At 33.5% G+C, this 18,535-nt stretch overlaps 1 protein-coding gene and 1 long non-coding RNA gene across 3 annotated transcripts; both read left to right on the top strand.

The window, feature by feature from the left end:
- Positions 1-250: 250 nt before the first annotated feature.
- Positions 251-5,474, top strand: LOC139495409 (uncharacterized). The gene is made up of 2 exons (XM_071283709.1): positions 251-1,011; positions 5,110-5,474. The coding sequence occupies exons 1-2, from the start codon at positions 591-593 to the stop codon at positions 5,172-5,174; spliced, it is 486 nt and encodes a 161-aa protein (XP_071139810.1). The 5' UTR covers positions 251-590; the 3' UTR covers positions 5,175-5,474.
- Positions 5,475-10,302: 4,828 nt separating this feature from the next.
- Positions 10,303-17,799, top strand: LOC139495400 (uncharacterized). Of its 2 annotated transcripts, XR_011657326.1 has the most exons (4): positions 10,303-12,714; positions 12,919-13,057; positions 16,332-16,431; positions 17,461-17,799. It is a non-coding gene; the product is annotated as an uncharacterized lncRNA (long non-coding RNA). The 2 variants fall into 2 exon arrangements; XR_011657325.1 differs by lacking the exon at positions 10,303-12,714 and having other exon boundaries at positions 12,738-13,057.
- The last annotated feature ends 736 nt before the right edge of the window (positions 17,800-18,535 follow it).

Below are 18,535 nucleotides of genomic sequence, written 5' to 3'. Positions count from 1 at the left end.
AGTACTAAGTAACTGGTGAGTACGGCATATATAAGTTTCGACATAAATGTAGATACATTTCTGTTTGTCCAATATATGTATGAAATATGCGACACTGGACATATAGCTACCAACAATCAATCATTATTTTCGTAAGTTATTGCTAGTTATCAAGGAAGTTTATAGTTGTTTAATTTAATTAGATATAATTTTCGTTTGAATTGTTTCACAGTTTCATTCATGTTAATAGCCGATGAACGGGTTAAAAATTTCTCATTGATAAAAGCGACGTCATTTTATATTTGGGGGATACCTCAATTTAATTTTGTATGATTATCGTCATCATAATTTTGTGATTATCATTGTGAATATAATTGAAATATCTGCCACTGGACATTGAAAGAAACAGTCATGTTTTTGCGTTCTTTTCTTGTTTTTGTTTGTATATACGTGGTTTTATACATTGCATCTTATTAATACTAACAAGTCATTGAACATTTTGAAATATTTGTTTTTCATATTGATTCAAATTTTTTAACTAGGGAAGCAGCATTGTCAAATGTTAAAATTTCACTCATGCATTCACTAATAGCGTATTTATTTGTTTAAGTATGCCGAGAGGAAAAGGAAAGAGGGTACTGCCAAACCGTGCTGCACGCAAGCAGGACAATCCGGTACAGCTACCTGTCAACAGAAGGCGTCGCGCAAGAAGAGCTGAAATCATTGGTCAAAATGAAGCCAATCCACAGTTGCCAATAATGCCACCACAACAGCCATTATTGCCTCCACAACAACCATTATTGCCTCCACAACAGCCAATTTTGCCTCCACAACAGCCAATTTTGCCTCCACAACAGCCATTAATGCCTCCACAACAGCCACTAATGCCACAATACTTGCCTCAACAGCCAATTCTACTACCACAACAGATTGGAGCTTCAAACATCCCTCGACAACCCGCTGAACAACAAGTCCCGGGTCAGGGAGGTCGACAACTAGGACAGCCAGCAGCTCGAAATACTGTAGAAAATGGTGAGAATTTAGTTATACCTACTAGTAATGATGTTGATGTGTTTGTACCACAAAAAATTATAAATCAAATTTGGAATTTAGAATATGTTGATTTGGCCCAATTACTGTACAAAAATTTTGTTTCAAATATTGATCAACCGAAAAAAGTGCTAGGTTTTGATGAAGATGGGGACTTTTAATTGAAAGAAACAAGTTTTCGAAAGTCAAAGCATTATCTAGCATTGGTGAGTGGACTGAAGGTTTTTTAAATTACATGAAAATTTTATTACAAAGATTTCCGGCTTTGGCAAATGAATTGATTAGCTACATGACGATTATTAGGGGGGCTAGTGTACCTTTTGAGAACGTTTATAAATATGACATGCAATTTCGACTTAGAAAAGCTAGAGATCATACGCGTGCTTGGGACGTCATTGATGGGCAGCTATGGCTTCAGTTTATTGCAGTAGGCATAAATCGGGTTCAACAGACATCTTCTTATACATCTCAAACAGTCAACAACCCTTGCTACGATTATAATTTTAAGGGCGTTTGTACTCGTATGAATTGTGTATACCTCCATTCATGTATAAGATGTAGCCAGTTCCATCCTTTGATCTACTGTACAAATAACGCAAGTAGTAGGAGTAATCCTCGAAGTTCTGTTTAATAACACACTTGTCTTCACCAGCTAATGGCGGTGTCAATGACTTTATCGATGAGTTCTATACTTCAGTAAAATATTCAACTTTTGACCATGCAGTAAACATGATAAAAAATCTAGGTTTTAAGGCAAAAATGGATATAAAGTCCGCCTTCAGATTATTGCCAATGTTTCCTGGCGAGTTTGATTTATTGGGTTTTAAAATTGAAGATTGATATTTTATAGAGAAAACGTTGCCTATGGGGTTATCTGTGTCGTGTAGTTATTTCAATAGATTTTCATCGTTTTTGCACTGGGCTGTAGAAAGAAAATCGGGAATTAGTGATATTGATGACTATCTAGACGATTTTTTATTTGCTGGAGCGGAAAATACCGACAACTGTCGAAAATTAATGAGCACATTTTGCAATGTATGCGTTGAATTAGGGGTTCCATTAGCTGAGGACAAAACTGAAGGGCCAAGCACGAGAATAACATATCTAGGTATAACATTTGACACAGAAAAAATGCAAAATTCAAATCCCAGAAAACAAGATAATTGAATTGCTCCAAAAGTTGAACGATACCAGTAATCGTAAAAAGATAACGTTAAAACAATTACAATCTTTATGCGGTTCATTGGCCTTTTGTGCCAGAGCTTTAACCGCCGGACGTGCTTTCAGCAGACGTTTATATATTGCATGTCAGCGAGGGGAAAAACCGCATCACTTAATTAGAATATCAAAGGATATTTTGAATGACATTTCAATTTGGAAAATATTTTTAGAAAATTATAATGTGATTTCTCATATTTTGGACGACGAGTGGTTGTCGAGTTCTGTTTTAAATCTCTTTACCGAAATACTTCCAAACTTTAACTGAATGTTCCTTAGGGTATCTAGTTTGTAAATTGTATCCGAAGTTATGATCTATCAACAAACATGGTCGCTATTGCTAAAAATAGAACATAGGGGTCAAATGCAGTTTTTGGCTTATAACTCAAAAACCAAAGCATTTAGAGCAAATCTGACGTGGGTAATATTGTTTATCAGGTCAAGATCTATCTGCCCTGCAATTTTCAGATGAATCAGACAACCTGTTGTTGGGTGGCTGCCCCTGAATTGATAATTTTAAGGAAATTTTGCTGTTTTTGTTTATTATCTTGAATATAATTATAGATAGAAATAAACTGTAAACAGCAATAATGTTCAGCAAAGTAAGATCTTCAATTAAGTCAATTTGACCAAAATTGTCAATTGACCCCTTAAGGAGTTATTGCCCTTTAAAGACTTTTTTCACAATTTGTTCATCATGTTGACTTACTTTTAAAAATCTTCTCCTTTGAAACTGCTGTATCAATTTCAGCCAAACTTAGGCTAAATGAGTTTCAGAGTATCTAGTATAAATTTTATATTTTATTTCCTTGTATGTCAAGAAACATAGCTCCTATGGCTAAAATAGAACATAGGAGAACATGATTATTTTTTTTTGGCTTTTGAAGAAAATAGGACGATCCAAAAAACATTTAAATAAATTGAAAAGCCAAAATAATCATTGATGAGAGATTTAACCAAAAGAATTAAGGTGAGCGATTCAGGCTCTTGAGAGCCTCTTGTTCAATTTATAAACTATCATACATTTCATGAACAATATTGCAATATATTAAATCAAATGGAATAGACTTAATTTTAACATTTAAATTTAAAAGTTGATTAATTTCCAAATCATCATTTTCTCCTTTAAATAACACGTTCTTTAAACTTTTTAGTAATTTTTCCATGGCACATATAACATCATTCTTCTATTTCATCATCAAGAAACCCAAGATAAAAAATAATAAATTTGTAAATTGTACAACAGCCAGTATTGCACAGTGTATTTGATGCTAGAAGCCCAAAATTCAACATATTCGAATGACTTTGGTACTTAGCAAAAGTTTGTTTTGATCTATCTTTGAAATTCAAAATGTCGGCTATTTTCAAAATGGCCGCCTTGAAAAATAGGCAAATATTCATTATTGAGATTTGACCTGAATTTTTGCTTTCCTTGTAGTACATTAGTTTTAAATCATTTCAGATATATTTAGATTGTATCGACAGACTTATTTTCTAATCTTAGACCTGTCGTGACTTATTGTTGCTGGTAGTATAAGCCTAATAGAAGATTTAAAATGTCCTTCAGAGTCAAATTTCTAAATCATGATGCACAATCGTCTTCGTCTGAAACAATGATATAACTTAATTGGGAAGAATGTATTTTTTGCAAGGAAAAGACTTCTGAATCTTTACAATGTTCAGCAAACATCAGTAGATCTGATATCGAAGTTGGAGCTGGATATAGGACACTGGAGTCTTATGTTAAATCGTTGATAAAGTTTCCAACACAAATCATGTTTAATCAATTCATTCATGAAAAAGGTATTTAAGCTACAGCAAATCGAAGCCAAGATGAAAGAGTGTATTCCAAACTCAGGACACGTTTCAATTCCAAGAAGATGATGAAATGGAAAGGACATAGAACTAGGATGTAAAAAGGAAATCCGATTTGTATTTTTTTAAACAAATTTTCTGTTTTACATATTGTATGAAATAATTTATGAAATAATGTGGTATATGCTTAACTCACTGTTGAAGGCCTGAACCAATTGCTCAAACGCTTTCTTCATATAATAAATATTTTGATTGATTGATTTGTTTTTGCTTAACGTCCAGTGGCAAATATTTCATGCATATTCATTGATTGATTGATTGTTAGTCGCTTAACGTCCAGTGGCAAATATTTCATGCATATTCAGGACGAGAACAAGTTCACAATAAATACAATAAGTAGGTTGTTGTAATAGAGGCCATCTAGGATGATGGTCGGGGAAATTTGGACTGCCACTGGAAAATGAGGGTATATTGGATAGGGACAGAAATTTTGCCTTGCAACAGGCCACCTACGGACCCCTCAAAGAGTTGTTGCAAGAGTTCTTAATGTGCAAAGAGCGTGGCACTCTCTTTACACGAGGCATCGGATTTAACGTCCCCTTCTGACGGACGTGACTGCGAACTTGATACATCCCGCACAGCCAAACGGACGTCCCACTTCAGCAAGCGTTTTACTGCCGGTCGGGAGAAGACCAAGTGACCATATTTCTATACCCCAGTCACCCTTGGGGATTCATGCATATTCAGGACGAGAACAAGTTCACAATAAAAACAATAGGTAGGTTGATACAATAGAGGCCACCTGGGATGATGGTCGGGTAAATTTGGACTGCCACTGGATAATGAGGGTATATTGGATAGAGACAGAAATTTTATTGCCTTTTCCTTTCGAAACTTTTCCTGATACTCCTTATTAGTAAAGTAATTGGCATGATCATATATCCAGGAAACAGAGAAACAGATATGAGAATGAATTAGAAGGCTACTGTGATCATGTCATAGTTTTATATTTCTTGTTCTCTCTAATGACTTCGTCTTTATTTTCAGGTGTTGTTTCGTTGATCCTTAGTTCATGGTTAGATGTGGTGCAATATTCCTCTTCAGTGAAATGACGAAGAATGCCAAGCTGGATTTGTTCCTGGAGGACCGACATACATATCTTGTCAAGTGATATTTTTCTACTGTAGATGACTTGTTTTTCCTCAGTTAATGTACCAGAATTTATAATATTTGTTTTTATGATAGATTTAGGAGCTTTAGGTTCTCCAATATCAATTTCTCCTGATTTCGGTCGTCAATATCCCTCTTTAAATTTTTGGCAGATCTTACAGTTGGTACTGATACTCTCAATTTTGTGTAAATTATAGATTTCCTTGCTCTTCTTATACGCCTGGTGTATTCATTACTTGCAAAATGGGAATTTTTTTTAAATTTTGATATATTGATATTTAATGTAGATAAAGGATGATATATATTAAAACAATTTCGGCTTTGGTCAGTATTGAAGGTTTTATTTCGACATAACATTGTTCATATCTTTGTCAATTGGTTTTCAGTAATAACACATCTCCTTATTTCAATATAATCACACGTCCTAATAAAATAGAATAATGTTTATTTAAATAATAGCAGTTAGGACCCATTAAAATCATAATCTAACTTTTTTAACACCAAATTATGATAGCTGGTTACTTCTAGAACAAGTTAAGAAGTAAGATGGATTTTAAAATACTTAATATCAATATTTCTGTTTGTACGAAGAGTGCAACTTAAATAACATTCGAAGTGAGGTAATTTTGACTACCCTCTAGCATGATTTGGTGATTTAAATGTCACATCTTCTGGCCATCTAAAAGTTTCTTTGAAATTGCTCAACACTCTTTGTCATTTAAGAATATAACATCTTTACATTGCTTCAAAGTCATTAATACTAAAATATTGTAAGATATTTCCGTCTCAAAGCCACCAACTCCAATGAACGAGGCACTATCCCTCAGCATTCATTATGTTATTTTCTTCAATAGTCAACATGTGTCTAACTCCAGTCTTGCTCGTTTCCTCTCTTTTATTTGTATTTTTATTTAGCACCCCGACACATATTGCGATGTCTGCTTTTTCACTTCTGTCTCACTTCTCTTGCAGACACCCAATGCACTAGCCTCCCCTGTTATGGTTTTCCACAACTCATTTTTCTTTTGATTTGTCGGATTTGAAAACAGAAGTGGCTAATTACTTTCTAATGGCATTGAAAGATGAAGTAAGTCTGTAAGCAGTATTAACTGATCCAAAGCTTTCCTTTGATTATCATAAGTAACTTCTAGGTAAGTGAAGCCTTTTAACTAGATCTTGGATCTATCAGTTGGTACCTTGAAACCAATGTCCTGAATACACAACTCATCCAAGATGATCGATCGATTGTTGGTTAGTAACGTCTAGTGGCAAATATTTCATGCATATTAAGGACGAGAACAAGTTGACAAAAATTGTATTATGCATAGTAAAGACAGTCATTAAATTTTGGAACTGAGCAAACATAATTCAGTTAAATGCTTCAGAATCTCTCTTGACACTTATTGAACGGACAGTATTGTTTATAATCTTGCAATTAACAGAAACAGGTAGAATTTCAAATAACTGTGACAAGATTTCTTGACCGTCATAAGAAACACTCATTTGAATACTACTGTTGAACAGATCTTGAATTTGTTGCAGGATTATTGCAACTTTTTTTTCTGAAGATCGCCGCTTTCAAAGAAGTTTGTGGCACGCATATAATTATTTGCACATGATGCTGATGTTTGGACTTTGCAGTTTTTACACTGCATTAAATACTTCGTATTCTCCAAGACAGTTATTAGTTTGCTATTATTGCAACCTTTGTTTGGACAACTTAAATAAGGCTCCACATCAAAGACACTTGTAATCATTCCATTTTCAACATTACTATCCACTGCTTCATCTTCATTGCTTTCCTCTTCTGACAAATACCGAAAGGTAATAATATCGAATAAAGAAATAAATCAACACATCCGTGATCATAGTTAACAGACAACAACTAAATCAAAAATGACTTTTTGATTTTCTCATTATATCATCAAACAACATACTAGCGTTTCAACAAAATTATACATATCCGACATTTATTTAATTCTATATTTAACCCATATAGTGCCTCATGTTTACACAAACTTTTAACAAAGTGACGCACCTAGTTAAAATTACTTGATGCAAGCTATTTATATCTACACGCTAGCTCTGTATCTGTATTTAATAAATGCAGACGACAAAATCAAATATATTAGCGACCGAGATTACCATAACATGTGTTTAATCTCAGATAGCCAGATGTAAACAATGTCAATGTAAACATTTACCAAAAATATACGAGCCGCATGCAAACGAATGAAGAGCAAAATACGCTCATAGATATTTATAAACATAATGTTATGAGGATCTTTATTTCAAAACTATTTATTTTAAAATTATTCAAATGCAAATACTTTTTTTCCTCCAAGACATGCGCATTGTTTCTTTTTCACATAGCATCCGGATATTAAATTTCGAATCTCGCCAATATTCTGAAGCCTGAACCATAGGTTCAGGCAAAAAGGAAAGGCAGTACAACCATTCCATACTCCAAATATAGTTCACCTATCCTTACAGTATCTGAAAAACAGACCAAATCAGAAAAATTTAACACTGACCAATGAACCATGAAAATTGGGTGAAGGTCAGATGACACCTGCTACACAGACACAACTTACAATTATTCCATACACCAAATATAGTTTACCCATCGTTATAATATCTGAAAAACAGACCAAATCAGATAAATTTAACATTGACCAATGAACCTTGAAAATAAGGTCAAGGTCAGATGATAACTTGTTCAAAGTGAGAGTACTTTCCTGAAAAATGGAAGGTTGATAGAAATAAAGCTTTGTTTGTATAGTTGGGGATAAGTAGGTTAATAAAACAAACATATTCGTGGAGGAAAATGAATAAGGAATCAAATGGTATATAATTTATATATTTTGCAAAGGATTTATAACGTATTCGGGATAGAAATATGCCAGCTCAAGTCTGGGTCGGCAATTTCCATGTTTTCTATACAGAGTGCGCTCTGACACCCAACGGCCCCAAGAAGTCATAAAAAAGGCTGTCAGACGTCAACATAAATCGAGAAAAAAATGTATTTTTAAGATTTTTTTTCAACACATTTATAGCAGTGAAACGGACTATAACCTAATATATACAATTAATGAACAACACCAAAAGCTATTACTTTTTTTGTTCATGTTTGAGATTTTTTTTATGATAGTGTGCCAATATCTATTGGTCAATGTTCCTTTTTTCTTTTTACTTGTGTTAATTGCTTTTATAACTTCTTTTTTGGATGGGCATGTTTTTGTCCTGAGGTTTTCTGAGAAGTATTCTTCAATCTCTATAATTTCATTTTTTTGCCAGCGAACTCTTTTTGTTTTAGCTGCAGGTTGATCATCAACATCTTCTACATCATCAATTTCATCAAGATCAGACAATCTGTCAATTTCTATGTCCTTCCCACATACTCTATCTGAAATCTCATATACTGGTAGTTCATCTTGGTTTACATCATTTTCATCACAATCTTTTCTAATCTCTTCCAATAATAAATCTACAAAAAAACATACAATATATTTTACCGCTGAAATTTTTTAGTTTTTTACTGCAAATTTAATCAGACATTACTGAAAAAAATGTTTCGATCCCAAACATCACTGAAGAGACATTTATTGTCGAAATCTGGATCTGGTGACCCTTCTAGAACGAAATTTGTTTTACATTCACACGTATAAAAATTGCGGTTTTTATCCAACGCAATCATAGGTTTGAACGTATATTGTATATTGTTTTGTGATTCAGATAAATAAATTAATATATAATCAAAAGGGGCTCCCTTGGTAACGGTTTGTACAAGTCAGTATGTTTTTCCAATAATTTTTGTCTTTTAAATAATTTTTCCAAGGCGTTTGCATTACCATAGACATCTATTATTGACATTTATCTTATCTGAATATGAACATATGGACTTTGGAAGAATTTAATAATATATTCAGACATGCATAAATTTGTTGCAGGATGGATTTTTTTTTTCAAGTGTAGGACAGAAAGTCACAGGACAAAATATGAATATCTGTATTAGAAAATACATTTCTCTTGGATATTGAAACATTTGATCAACAATTATTTGTGACTTTTTATTATGTATATTCATTATGTATATCTTTTATATTCGTTAATGAAAAAGGCATATTTTTAATGGCTCCGACGTGCAGAAATTGAAGATATTTTCTATATTTCGTAAAATGTAAATACGATTTTCGGCAATTTTAAACCTAATTGGATAAGCTTTCGATTAAATGTAATTCCAATCCTGTATCAACCAATCAGAAGCCGTATAGGATTCTATTCTGAGTACCGGGTAAAAAATTTGCCGGTTAATTGTAAACAAATAATTGCGCTCTTGTAACTAGTAACCTCACTTACACATCTTCTTCTTATGGTATCCAGTTATCCATCAGATTTTTGATGATTACTAACTGCTGCGCATGCGTAGGATAATAATAGATAAATATTTACAAAAGAAAAGTGCCAAAAATAAACAAATACTAACATGACATGTGGTTAAAACTATTTACATAACTACTAGGTTTACTGTTTTATATTGTAGAGAACAGTAGGTGTCAACTGTTCTCTAAAAATATTTAAGGTTGGAGAAAGTATATGAAAGGCCGTTCATGTCAAAAACCCGATAAAGTAACGCGTTAACATTTAACGCGATAAAATGACATTTAACACGATAAATGTAGTTTAAACGCGTTAAAATAATTTTTAACGCGTTAGCAATTCACTACAAAAAATGACAGAAAAACTTTCTACTTTCGCCTTAGCTAAGTTTTAAGACGCCAGATTTTACTCGAAACCTAATAAATGAAATGTACGGAAGCGTATATTACCCTCGTTTTAATACTTATAATCCAAGATGGCGATATAACTTTTAGCGAGAAAATGCTTTATTTCTCATTACTGCGATTTATTTTTTTCGACAAAATGCCTAACAAGGCATTTAGGCGCTTTGTTTTTTATCGCCTTAAAAATAAATCGTTTTAAATAACGCGACATATTATCAAAACGAGAAAAAAAATTACGATTAATTTATAAGTCAATGAAAATATCATGCAATAATAATAAATTGCCTTTTTTTTCTTATTACTGCGATTTATTTTTTTCGACAAAATGCCTAACAAGGCATTTAGCCGATTTGTTTTTTATCGCCATAAAAATAAATCGTTTTAAATAACGCGACAAATTATCAAAACGAGAAAACATTTTAAGATTAATTCATAAGTCAATAAAAATATCATGCAATAATAATAAATTGCCTTTTTTTCTTCGATATATTGTTTTATAAAGCAACAAATTGGTTTAAATTAAGGCGAGCAACGGGAAAGTTTTCAGCTAAATCGAGATAAATATGGCACGATTTTAACCTGTTCATTTTCATTTTGATTTTGGAAGGACCAGGTCGCCATCACATTTGGGCATTTTATTTCAAGCAAATGGAGGTAAGATAAGAAACAATTTATTAAATGAAATATCGCCGCGATATAGCCTTGTTGTGCTCATGTGGCGTTAAACAAACAACAATCAATCAATCAATCAATCTTTAAGTTATTGTTGTAAAAAAACTTCTATAAAAAGGCTTTTACACGTGTCTGCCGTAGTATACACACGTTAGGGGAATTAAGTTTTTGGTGCATAAAAAACCCAACCCTTTTTCCCTAGCTGTGAAAGTATAATGGTCGCTTTAAAAAATAATCAGGTTTGACTATAAATTAACATAGGGTGTCACGAAATTTACGTTGAAGAGAGCCAGTCGAGTTCTAATTTTTTTAATTCACAGTTGCGGCAAAATAAGATCCTTTGATGTTTTAATACTGAGTCACTACGAGTTCATTTGAACTATATAGACCCCCTCCCCCTATATAAAGTTCCAATGACTGTTCTTGTGACTCTTGTTACTTCGAAGTGTTCAGCGAGAAAAAAAATCTCGTGCAGTACTAAAAAAATGACGGGGCAGATTAATTATTGTTCGGTTAATATAAAAAAGAAGATGTGGTGTAATTGCCAATGAGACAACTCTTCACAAGAGACCAAATGACACAGAAATTAACAACTATAATAGGTCACCGTACGACCTTTAACAATGATCAAAGCCCATACCGCAATGTTTTTGTATGTGCAATACACAGTACAAAGACGACAAATTTTATCAGTGTTTCGGCTGTTTTCTGTTCTTTAGTCAGGTTGTTGTCTCTTTGACACATTCCCAATTTCCATTCTCAGATTAAGTAAACAAAAATTTCCCTCTATGATATATATAAAAAAGAAGATTTGGTGTAATTGCCAATGAGACAACTCTAAACAAGAGACCAAATGACACAGAAATTAACAACTATAGGTAACCGTACGGCCTTCAACAATGAGCAAAGCCCATACCGCATAGTCAGCTATAAAAGGCCCCGAAATAACAAATGTAAAACAATTCAAACGAGAAAACTAACGGCCAAATTAATGTACAAATAAATGAACGAAAAACAAATACATGTAACACAGCAACAAACGACAACCACTGAATTACAGGCTCCTGACTTGGGACAGGCACATACATACATAATGTGGCGGGGTTAAACATGTTAGCGGGATCCCAACCCTCCCCCTAACCTGGGACAGTGGTGAAACAGTACAACATAAGAACGAAAGAACATGACACAGAAATTACCAATTATAGGTCACCGTACGCGTACGGTACAAAACCAATACCGCATAGTCAGCTATAAAAGGCCCTAAATGACAAATGTAACACAATGAACAAAACATAAATATGTAACACAACAACAAACGACAACCACTGAATTACAGGCTCCTGACTTAGGACAGGCACATACATACATTATGTGGCGGGGTTAAACATGTTAGCGGGATCCCAACCCTCCCCCTAACCTTGGACAGTGGTGTAACAGTACAACATATAGGAACGAACTATAAAAATCAGTTGAAAAAGGCTTAACACATCAGATGGATAGAAATACATCTAACAAAAACAGAGTGGCTCAGCACTTATACATCCCAACAACAAAAAGACTATTGGGGAATATTGTCCCTTGTACACTCACAAGCTCGTGCAATAATATTAAATTCTACTCCGGACAATTCCCCAATATTCATACAATAACCCTACATAATATAGGATTCGTTTTCTGAGACAAGTGCCTGTGCCGCCATATATACATGTCTGGATCACAGGGGCCGGTAACATACTGTTTGAAAAAAAAATGTTTACACTGATATGTAATAATACGTATTATTATACTTTACTATAGTAACCACTATAATAAAATAACCTTCACAAATAACCCCTCTTTCCCGCGGGTAACTGCGCATAGGCAGAATAACTGTTAGGGAATATGCACGTTGTCAAAATAACCCCATATTTCCCGCGGGCAACTGCGCGTATGCAAAATAACTGTGTGGGAATGAGCGGGTAGGCAAAATAACTCATTTGGTGGCAATTTGCACGACGTCTTTCAAATAACAACTTAACGTTCAGTTCAGTATAATAATACAGTTATGGCCTTTATAAAAGTTAATATCCAAAATTATTAAATCTCGAAAAAGATTATTTTCCCTCGGTCCTACGGACCTCGAGGAAAATAACTCTTTTCTCGATTTAATAATTTTGGATATTAAAACTTTTGATGAAGGCCATAATTGTATATTATTACATATCAGTGTAATTTTTTTTTCAAACAGTATGTTACCGGCCCCTATGATATGGATCATGTGGATGATCGTACCTGGGGACAGTCAATACAGATCGTTTCATTCCCCTTTCACCGAATATTCCTCTGTGAGTTCCATCAAATGCGCTACAGTAGATATGTATAATCAGGTATATTTTAGTTACTATAAAAATAACAAAATAAATAACATATGTATATAAATTGAATATCCGAATATTTTGTTTTGTGAAGGAGGGCGCACAAGAGAATATATATATATATATATATAGTAGTATGATTTCTGTCTTTGGGGGCCACGGGGGGTAACTTCGATTTTATTTGGTAGGAGTGTGCCATTTTTGCCATTAAAAACTGTACCCATTCTTATATAGCATACACTGAAATTGGGAAAAAACGAATGTAAGGAAAAAAATCACAGGAAAAAAGTCACATACAAAAAAATCAGGGATAAAAAGTCAGAGGAAAAAAAGTCACAACTTTATTTTGAGATATTTTGTCTGCTTTTTCTTACAAAACTTATTTTATTTAAATTTCTTTTTGATTTTATTAATAAATAAGATGTTGTTCAACTTTGTATTCTTTTGTAAAGGGAAAAATTATCTTAAGGAGGTTCGCGGGTATAAAATTTTCAGAAAATAATAAACATTTATTTTTCATTACAAATTTTATTTATTACCTTTAGTAGTTGTAACCTTATCATATGGTACAAAAATCTTTCCAAAAAACCAATTCGTGTTGGCCCTAGGTGACTTTTAAAATGTAGATATCATTGAAAAAGCTCCAAATTATCTCCCTTTGGTGCTAAAATGCCATTTTTTGGCATTAAAATTGAAATATCTTTTTCATCTCATCGGTGACCTATATTTTTTATTGTTGTTTTCGAATAAGTTGTACATAAACTAAATAATTGTAAAATTTAAGCGATTTCTGTAATTTAGTTCTTTTTTTATTTTGATATTACTTCTGTTTCTCCTATTAGTTCAACAGAAAAAAAGGACATTAACAAAAATGTATGCTTCTTTCGATGGCAGATTGTGACCGTAAATGAACGGTGACCCCAAATTTTTTATTTCATTTTTCTTTTAAGTATAAGATAAAGTTCATTTATAGAAAAATATAGCGAAGTCCTATATTAAATAAAAATTTCGGTTTAGACCCGCGAGCCCCCTTAAACTGAATAATTATAGCTCTTTATCATTTAAGCATTGTGATAAAAGAGGGACGAAAGATACCAAAGGGACAGTCAAACTCATAAATCTAAAACAAACTGACAACGCCATGGCTAAAAATGAAAAAGACAAACAGAAAAACAATAGTACACATGACACAACATAGAAAACTAAAGAATAAACAACACGAACCCCACCAAAAACTAGGGGTGATCTCAGGTGCTCCGGAAGGGTAAGCAGATCCTGCTCCACATGCGGCACCCGTCGTGTTGCTTATGTGATTACAAATCCGGTAAATAGTCTAATTCGGTAGATAAAGATTGAACTGAATTTTCTGCAACATAAACACTTGAAACTGCTTGAGAGAGGGAATTTATTTGCATCCCAAAAAATATAGAATAAGAAAAAAAGAATCACATGTAAAGAGAATAAATAATAATACATTGTGGCCTTTACATGTAGATGATTTCCAACCTTTTGAAATGAAGAAATACAAAAATTCTATTTTAATCTTTAAACAAAACTTATACACATGTAGACAACTTCAATGGGAAAAAAAAACAATTCACCTGTACAGGTAAAGTACTGATGCAGGATAACATTTACACACCTTTTAAATAAATAGATAAAAAATAATGAAACTGATTAGCTTGACCACCAGTCCATGGTTTATGACCCCAATAAATGGCCAACATCCCAGGTTTTATGACCCCTCAAATAAATGGTCACCATTTGATGCGACTATAGCAGATGTTGACCATATACTAAGAGTTTGTTCCAGGTTGTACTCTGGGTTGTACTGTAAGAGGGAGGTAGGGGGTCTCAAGAATTTTTTGGGATGAGTTTTTTATTTTCACTTTTTGCGTGGTGGTTTATTTTTTGTGCACACGACCATTTATTTTCAACCTCATTTAAAACTAATTCCCCTCTTGTCATGCCAGATTATTTTTTTCCTGACAATTGGGCTCAAGTTATTAGGGCCCCGCCAAAGGCGGGTCGCCCTATAGTGATCAGTCCGTCTGTCCGTCGTACCGTCCGTCCGTCCATAACAAAATCTTGTCCGCTCCATATCTTGAAAACCGTTATTTTTTCAAAGTTTATACTTCACATTTATATTGACCAACACCAGAGTGTGTGTCATAATGTATGTTCAACTTTGTAGGTCAAAGGTCAAGGACAAAAACTTAGGTTTTAGTATAGAACCCCATGTCCTATGGGAAAGATCCTGTCCGCTCCATATCTCAAGAACTGTTATGATTTCAAAATTATACTTCACATGTATATTGACCAATACCAGAGAGTGTGTCATAATGTATGTTCAACTGTGTAGGTCAAAGGTCAAGGTCAAATACTTAGGTTTTGGTATAGAACCCCATGTCCTATGGGAAAGATCCTGTCCGCTCCATATCTTGAGAACCATTATGATTTCAAAGTTTATACTTAACATGTATATTAACCAACACAAGAGTTGTGTCATAATGTTTGTTCAAATTTGTAGGTCAACGGTCAAGGTCAAAACTTTAGATTTTATTATGGAACCCCATGACCTATGGGAAAGATCCTGTCCGCTCCATACCTTGAGAACCATTAGGATAAGTTTGTACTTGACATGTTTATTAAGCAACAATTTTGTAGGTCAAAGGTCAAGGTAAAACACTTACAGTTGGGAATCCCATGTCCTATGGTAAAGATTGTTTCTGTTATTGACAGCGGGCCCACAGTGATGGCTCCCAATGGCCATCGCACTGATATCTAGTTATTTTCAGCTTTTTTCAGGACAAGTTATTTATTATTCAAAATCCTCCTGGCCCTCAACATGGTCGTCCCCTTAAATAGTGTTTGAAGGTAGAATTTGCTAGATATTTTAATTTTTCTAATTTTGCCTTTTATAAAGAACTTCTAATATGAAGCCTACATACTTTTAAGCATTTTATCAAATTACTTTGAACTCATTTTCAACTTAGTAAAAAAGCTTGAAAAGTTGTATCCCTGTGTTTAAAAGTAATAAAAACTTTTTAAATGCATTTTTAGCTCACCTAGCCTAAAAGGCCATGTGAGCTTATGCCATCACTTGGCGTCGTCTGTCATCCGTTGTCCGTCGTCGTAAACTATTTCAAAGATCTTGGATCTTCTCTGAATCGCATTTATCCATACTCATAGTTGACTAAAGACTATATTATCATACAAAAATCACGTTTCTATACATAGAAGTCCATACATAAAGTATACCTGAGTTTGATTGCATTTTTTTAAGGACACAGAGAAGACAAAAATACCGTTAAAGATTTTTACGCATGACAGGAGGATAAGAAAAGGTGTATTTGCCTCTTCATTTGCAGATATGGTCAATAAATGTAAGTTTATACTGCTATGGTTTGAATTTGAATAGTAATAATAAACAAAACAAGAAGCTGGACATCCAGGGTGATGTGTTGCCATCAACTTTGTCCTCTGTCCAACTGTCTCATCTGTTGCAAATTTTCCTTTAAAGAATTCTTCTTTTGTGAAACCTCTGAGTCCATTAAAAATACCTAAATGTAAAAATGCCCTACCCTACTAGTGAGGCTACCTAGCTAGAAAATAGCTGCCTACTCAAAATCTTTTATTGTCCTGATGTGAAAAAGTACACAATGCTTATTACCATTAAACACAGATCAGGTTCGAAATTGGAGAGTGTCACTTTAACTGTTACTGAGTTATGCCCCTTTTTAACATAAAAATTGCTAAATCTGTGGTTTCCAATCTCTAACGTTCTGTAGTTTGCCTCAACCAAATATTATGAAACTTACATACAATGCTTATTACCATAATACACAGATCAAGTAGTGCCACTTCTATCGTTCTTGGGTTATACCCACTTATAAACATAAAAATAGCTATAACTTTTAAGTTTCCGATCTCTAACTTAAGTTTGCTTCAATCAAATATTATGAAACTTATACACAATACTCATTATCATAACACACAGATAAACACACAGATAAAGTTCCAAATATGTCAGTGTCAAATTTACTGGTTGGTTAGTTATGGCCCTTTATAAACATAAAAAAAACAAAAACAAATATATTTACATGTGGGGGCATCTGTGGCCAATGGACACATTCTTCCATTTTTTACAACTCTGTTAGAAAGAAAAAGGACACAATATATATAAAGATTGTCTTAAATTCTAATGAAACAATTATCAAAATCCATCTAGGATAAAGATTGTTCATGAAGTAAGTAAATTGGTAGGAGCAACACAGGTCCTGTAGCAGTCTGTCAAAATTAAATTACTAAATATTAAATGAGCATGTCATTTGTTTAATTTTTGGAATTGGGATCATTTGCTGTAATTTACATAATATAATCACATTTATATGAATAAAGTCATTTCTTTTTAGGTAAGGAAAAGTTTACTATTGCAGAGGGCAACCATATAACATTTGTTCTAAATGAAGATGGTGTGGAAATAGATGACGAATTTTTTTCAACTCTCACACCAAACACAATCCTCATGATTTTGAACGAGGGTGAAACATGGAACAAGCAGTTTGGTATGATTTTTAAGTTTTGTTGTAAATTTGCATCAAGATGGTTAAAAGGTTCAAAATGGATGTTATAATTGCTTCCAATGTGCTTAATTATAGCATGGAGTTGTTGTAAAGATGAACAAACACTAAAAGCATCCAATTCTTTATTTTGTACGACCATAAACAAATGTCCTTAGCATTGTTTATAGACTTAGGGGATAACATTATTGTATTGTATTTTAACATCAATTCTCTTAATTGATTAATTTCTAGGTAATTTATCTAGTATAACATATCAGGAGATATTCTTTATTAATATCTTAGTCTCCCAAACAAAGTTTGATGACTTATTGTTTTTGCCCATAAAATGTTAGACTAATATGTCTAGGGGAGCTTCGTTTGTGTATTGGGGTCTATTTAGGGGTATTTCGAGGGGCCAAAAGATGGGTCCTTGTCTGTCAGGTATTTTAGCTCTCCTGGCCCAAAGGGCCATGTGAGCTTATGCCATCACTTGGCGTCAGTCGTCGTCCGTCGTGGTCCATCGTTGTCTGTGGTCGTCAGTTGTAAACTATTTCAAAGATCTTCTCCTGTGAAACTACTGGGCCAAATACTTCCAACTTTAATTGAATGTTCCTTGGAGTATCTAGTTAATTAATTGTATCCGAAGTTTTGATCCATGAACAAACATGGCCGCCATGGCTAAAAATAGAACATAGGGGTCAAATGCAGTTTTTGGCTTATATCTCAAAAACTTAAGCATTTAGAGCAAATTTGTCATAGGGTATAAATGTTCAATAGGTCCAGATCTATCAGCCCTGAAATTTTCAGAATAATCAAGCAACCCATTGTTGGGTTGCTGCCACTTTTAATAATTGGTCATTTTAATGAAATTTTGCAGTTTTTGGTCATTATCTTGAATATTATTGAAGATAAAGATAAACTGTAA

This window comes from Mytilus edulis, chromosome 11 (genome assembly GCF_963676685.1).
Source record: "Mytilus edulis chromosome 11, xbMytEdul2.2, whole genome shotgun sequence".
Lineage (NCBI taxonomy): Eukaryota > Metazoa > Mollusca > Bivalvia > Mytilida > Mytilidae > Mytilus > Mytilus edulis.
Note: the sequence above shows the minus strand (reverse complement) of the source record. Positions and strands in the feature narration are given on the sequence as shown.

Coding starts and splice junctions, on each gene's coding strand:
- LOC139495409 (XM_071283709.1), top strand. CDS start 591: ATGCCGAGAGGAAAAGGAAAGAGGGTACTGCCAAACCGTGCTGCACGC. Junction 1,012..5,109: donor TCGAAATACTGTAGAAAATG/GTGAGAATTTAG, acceptor CTTTATTTTCAG/GTGTTGTTTCGTTGATCCTT.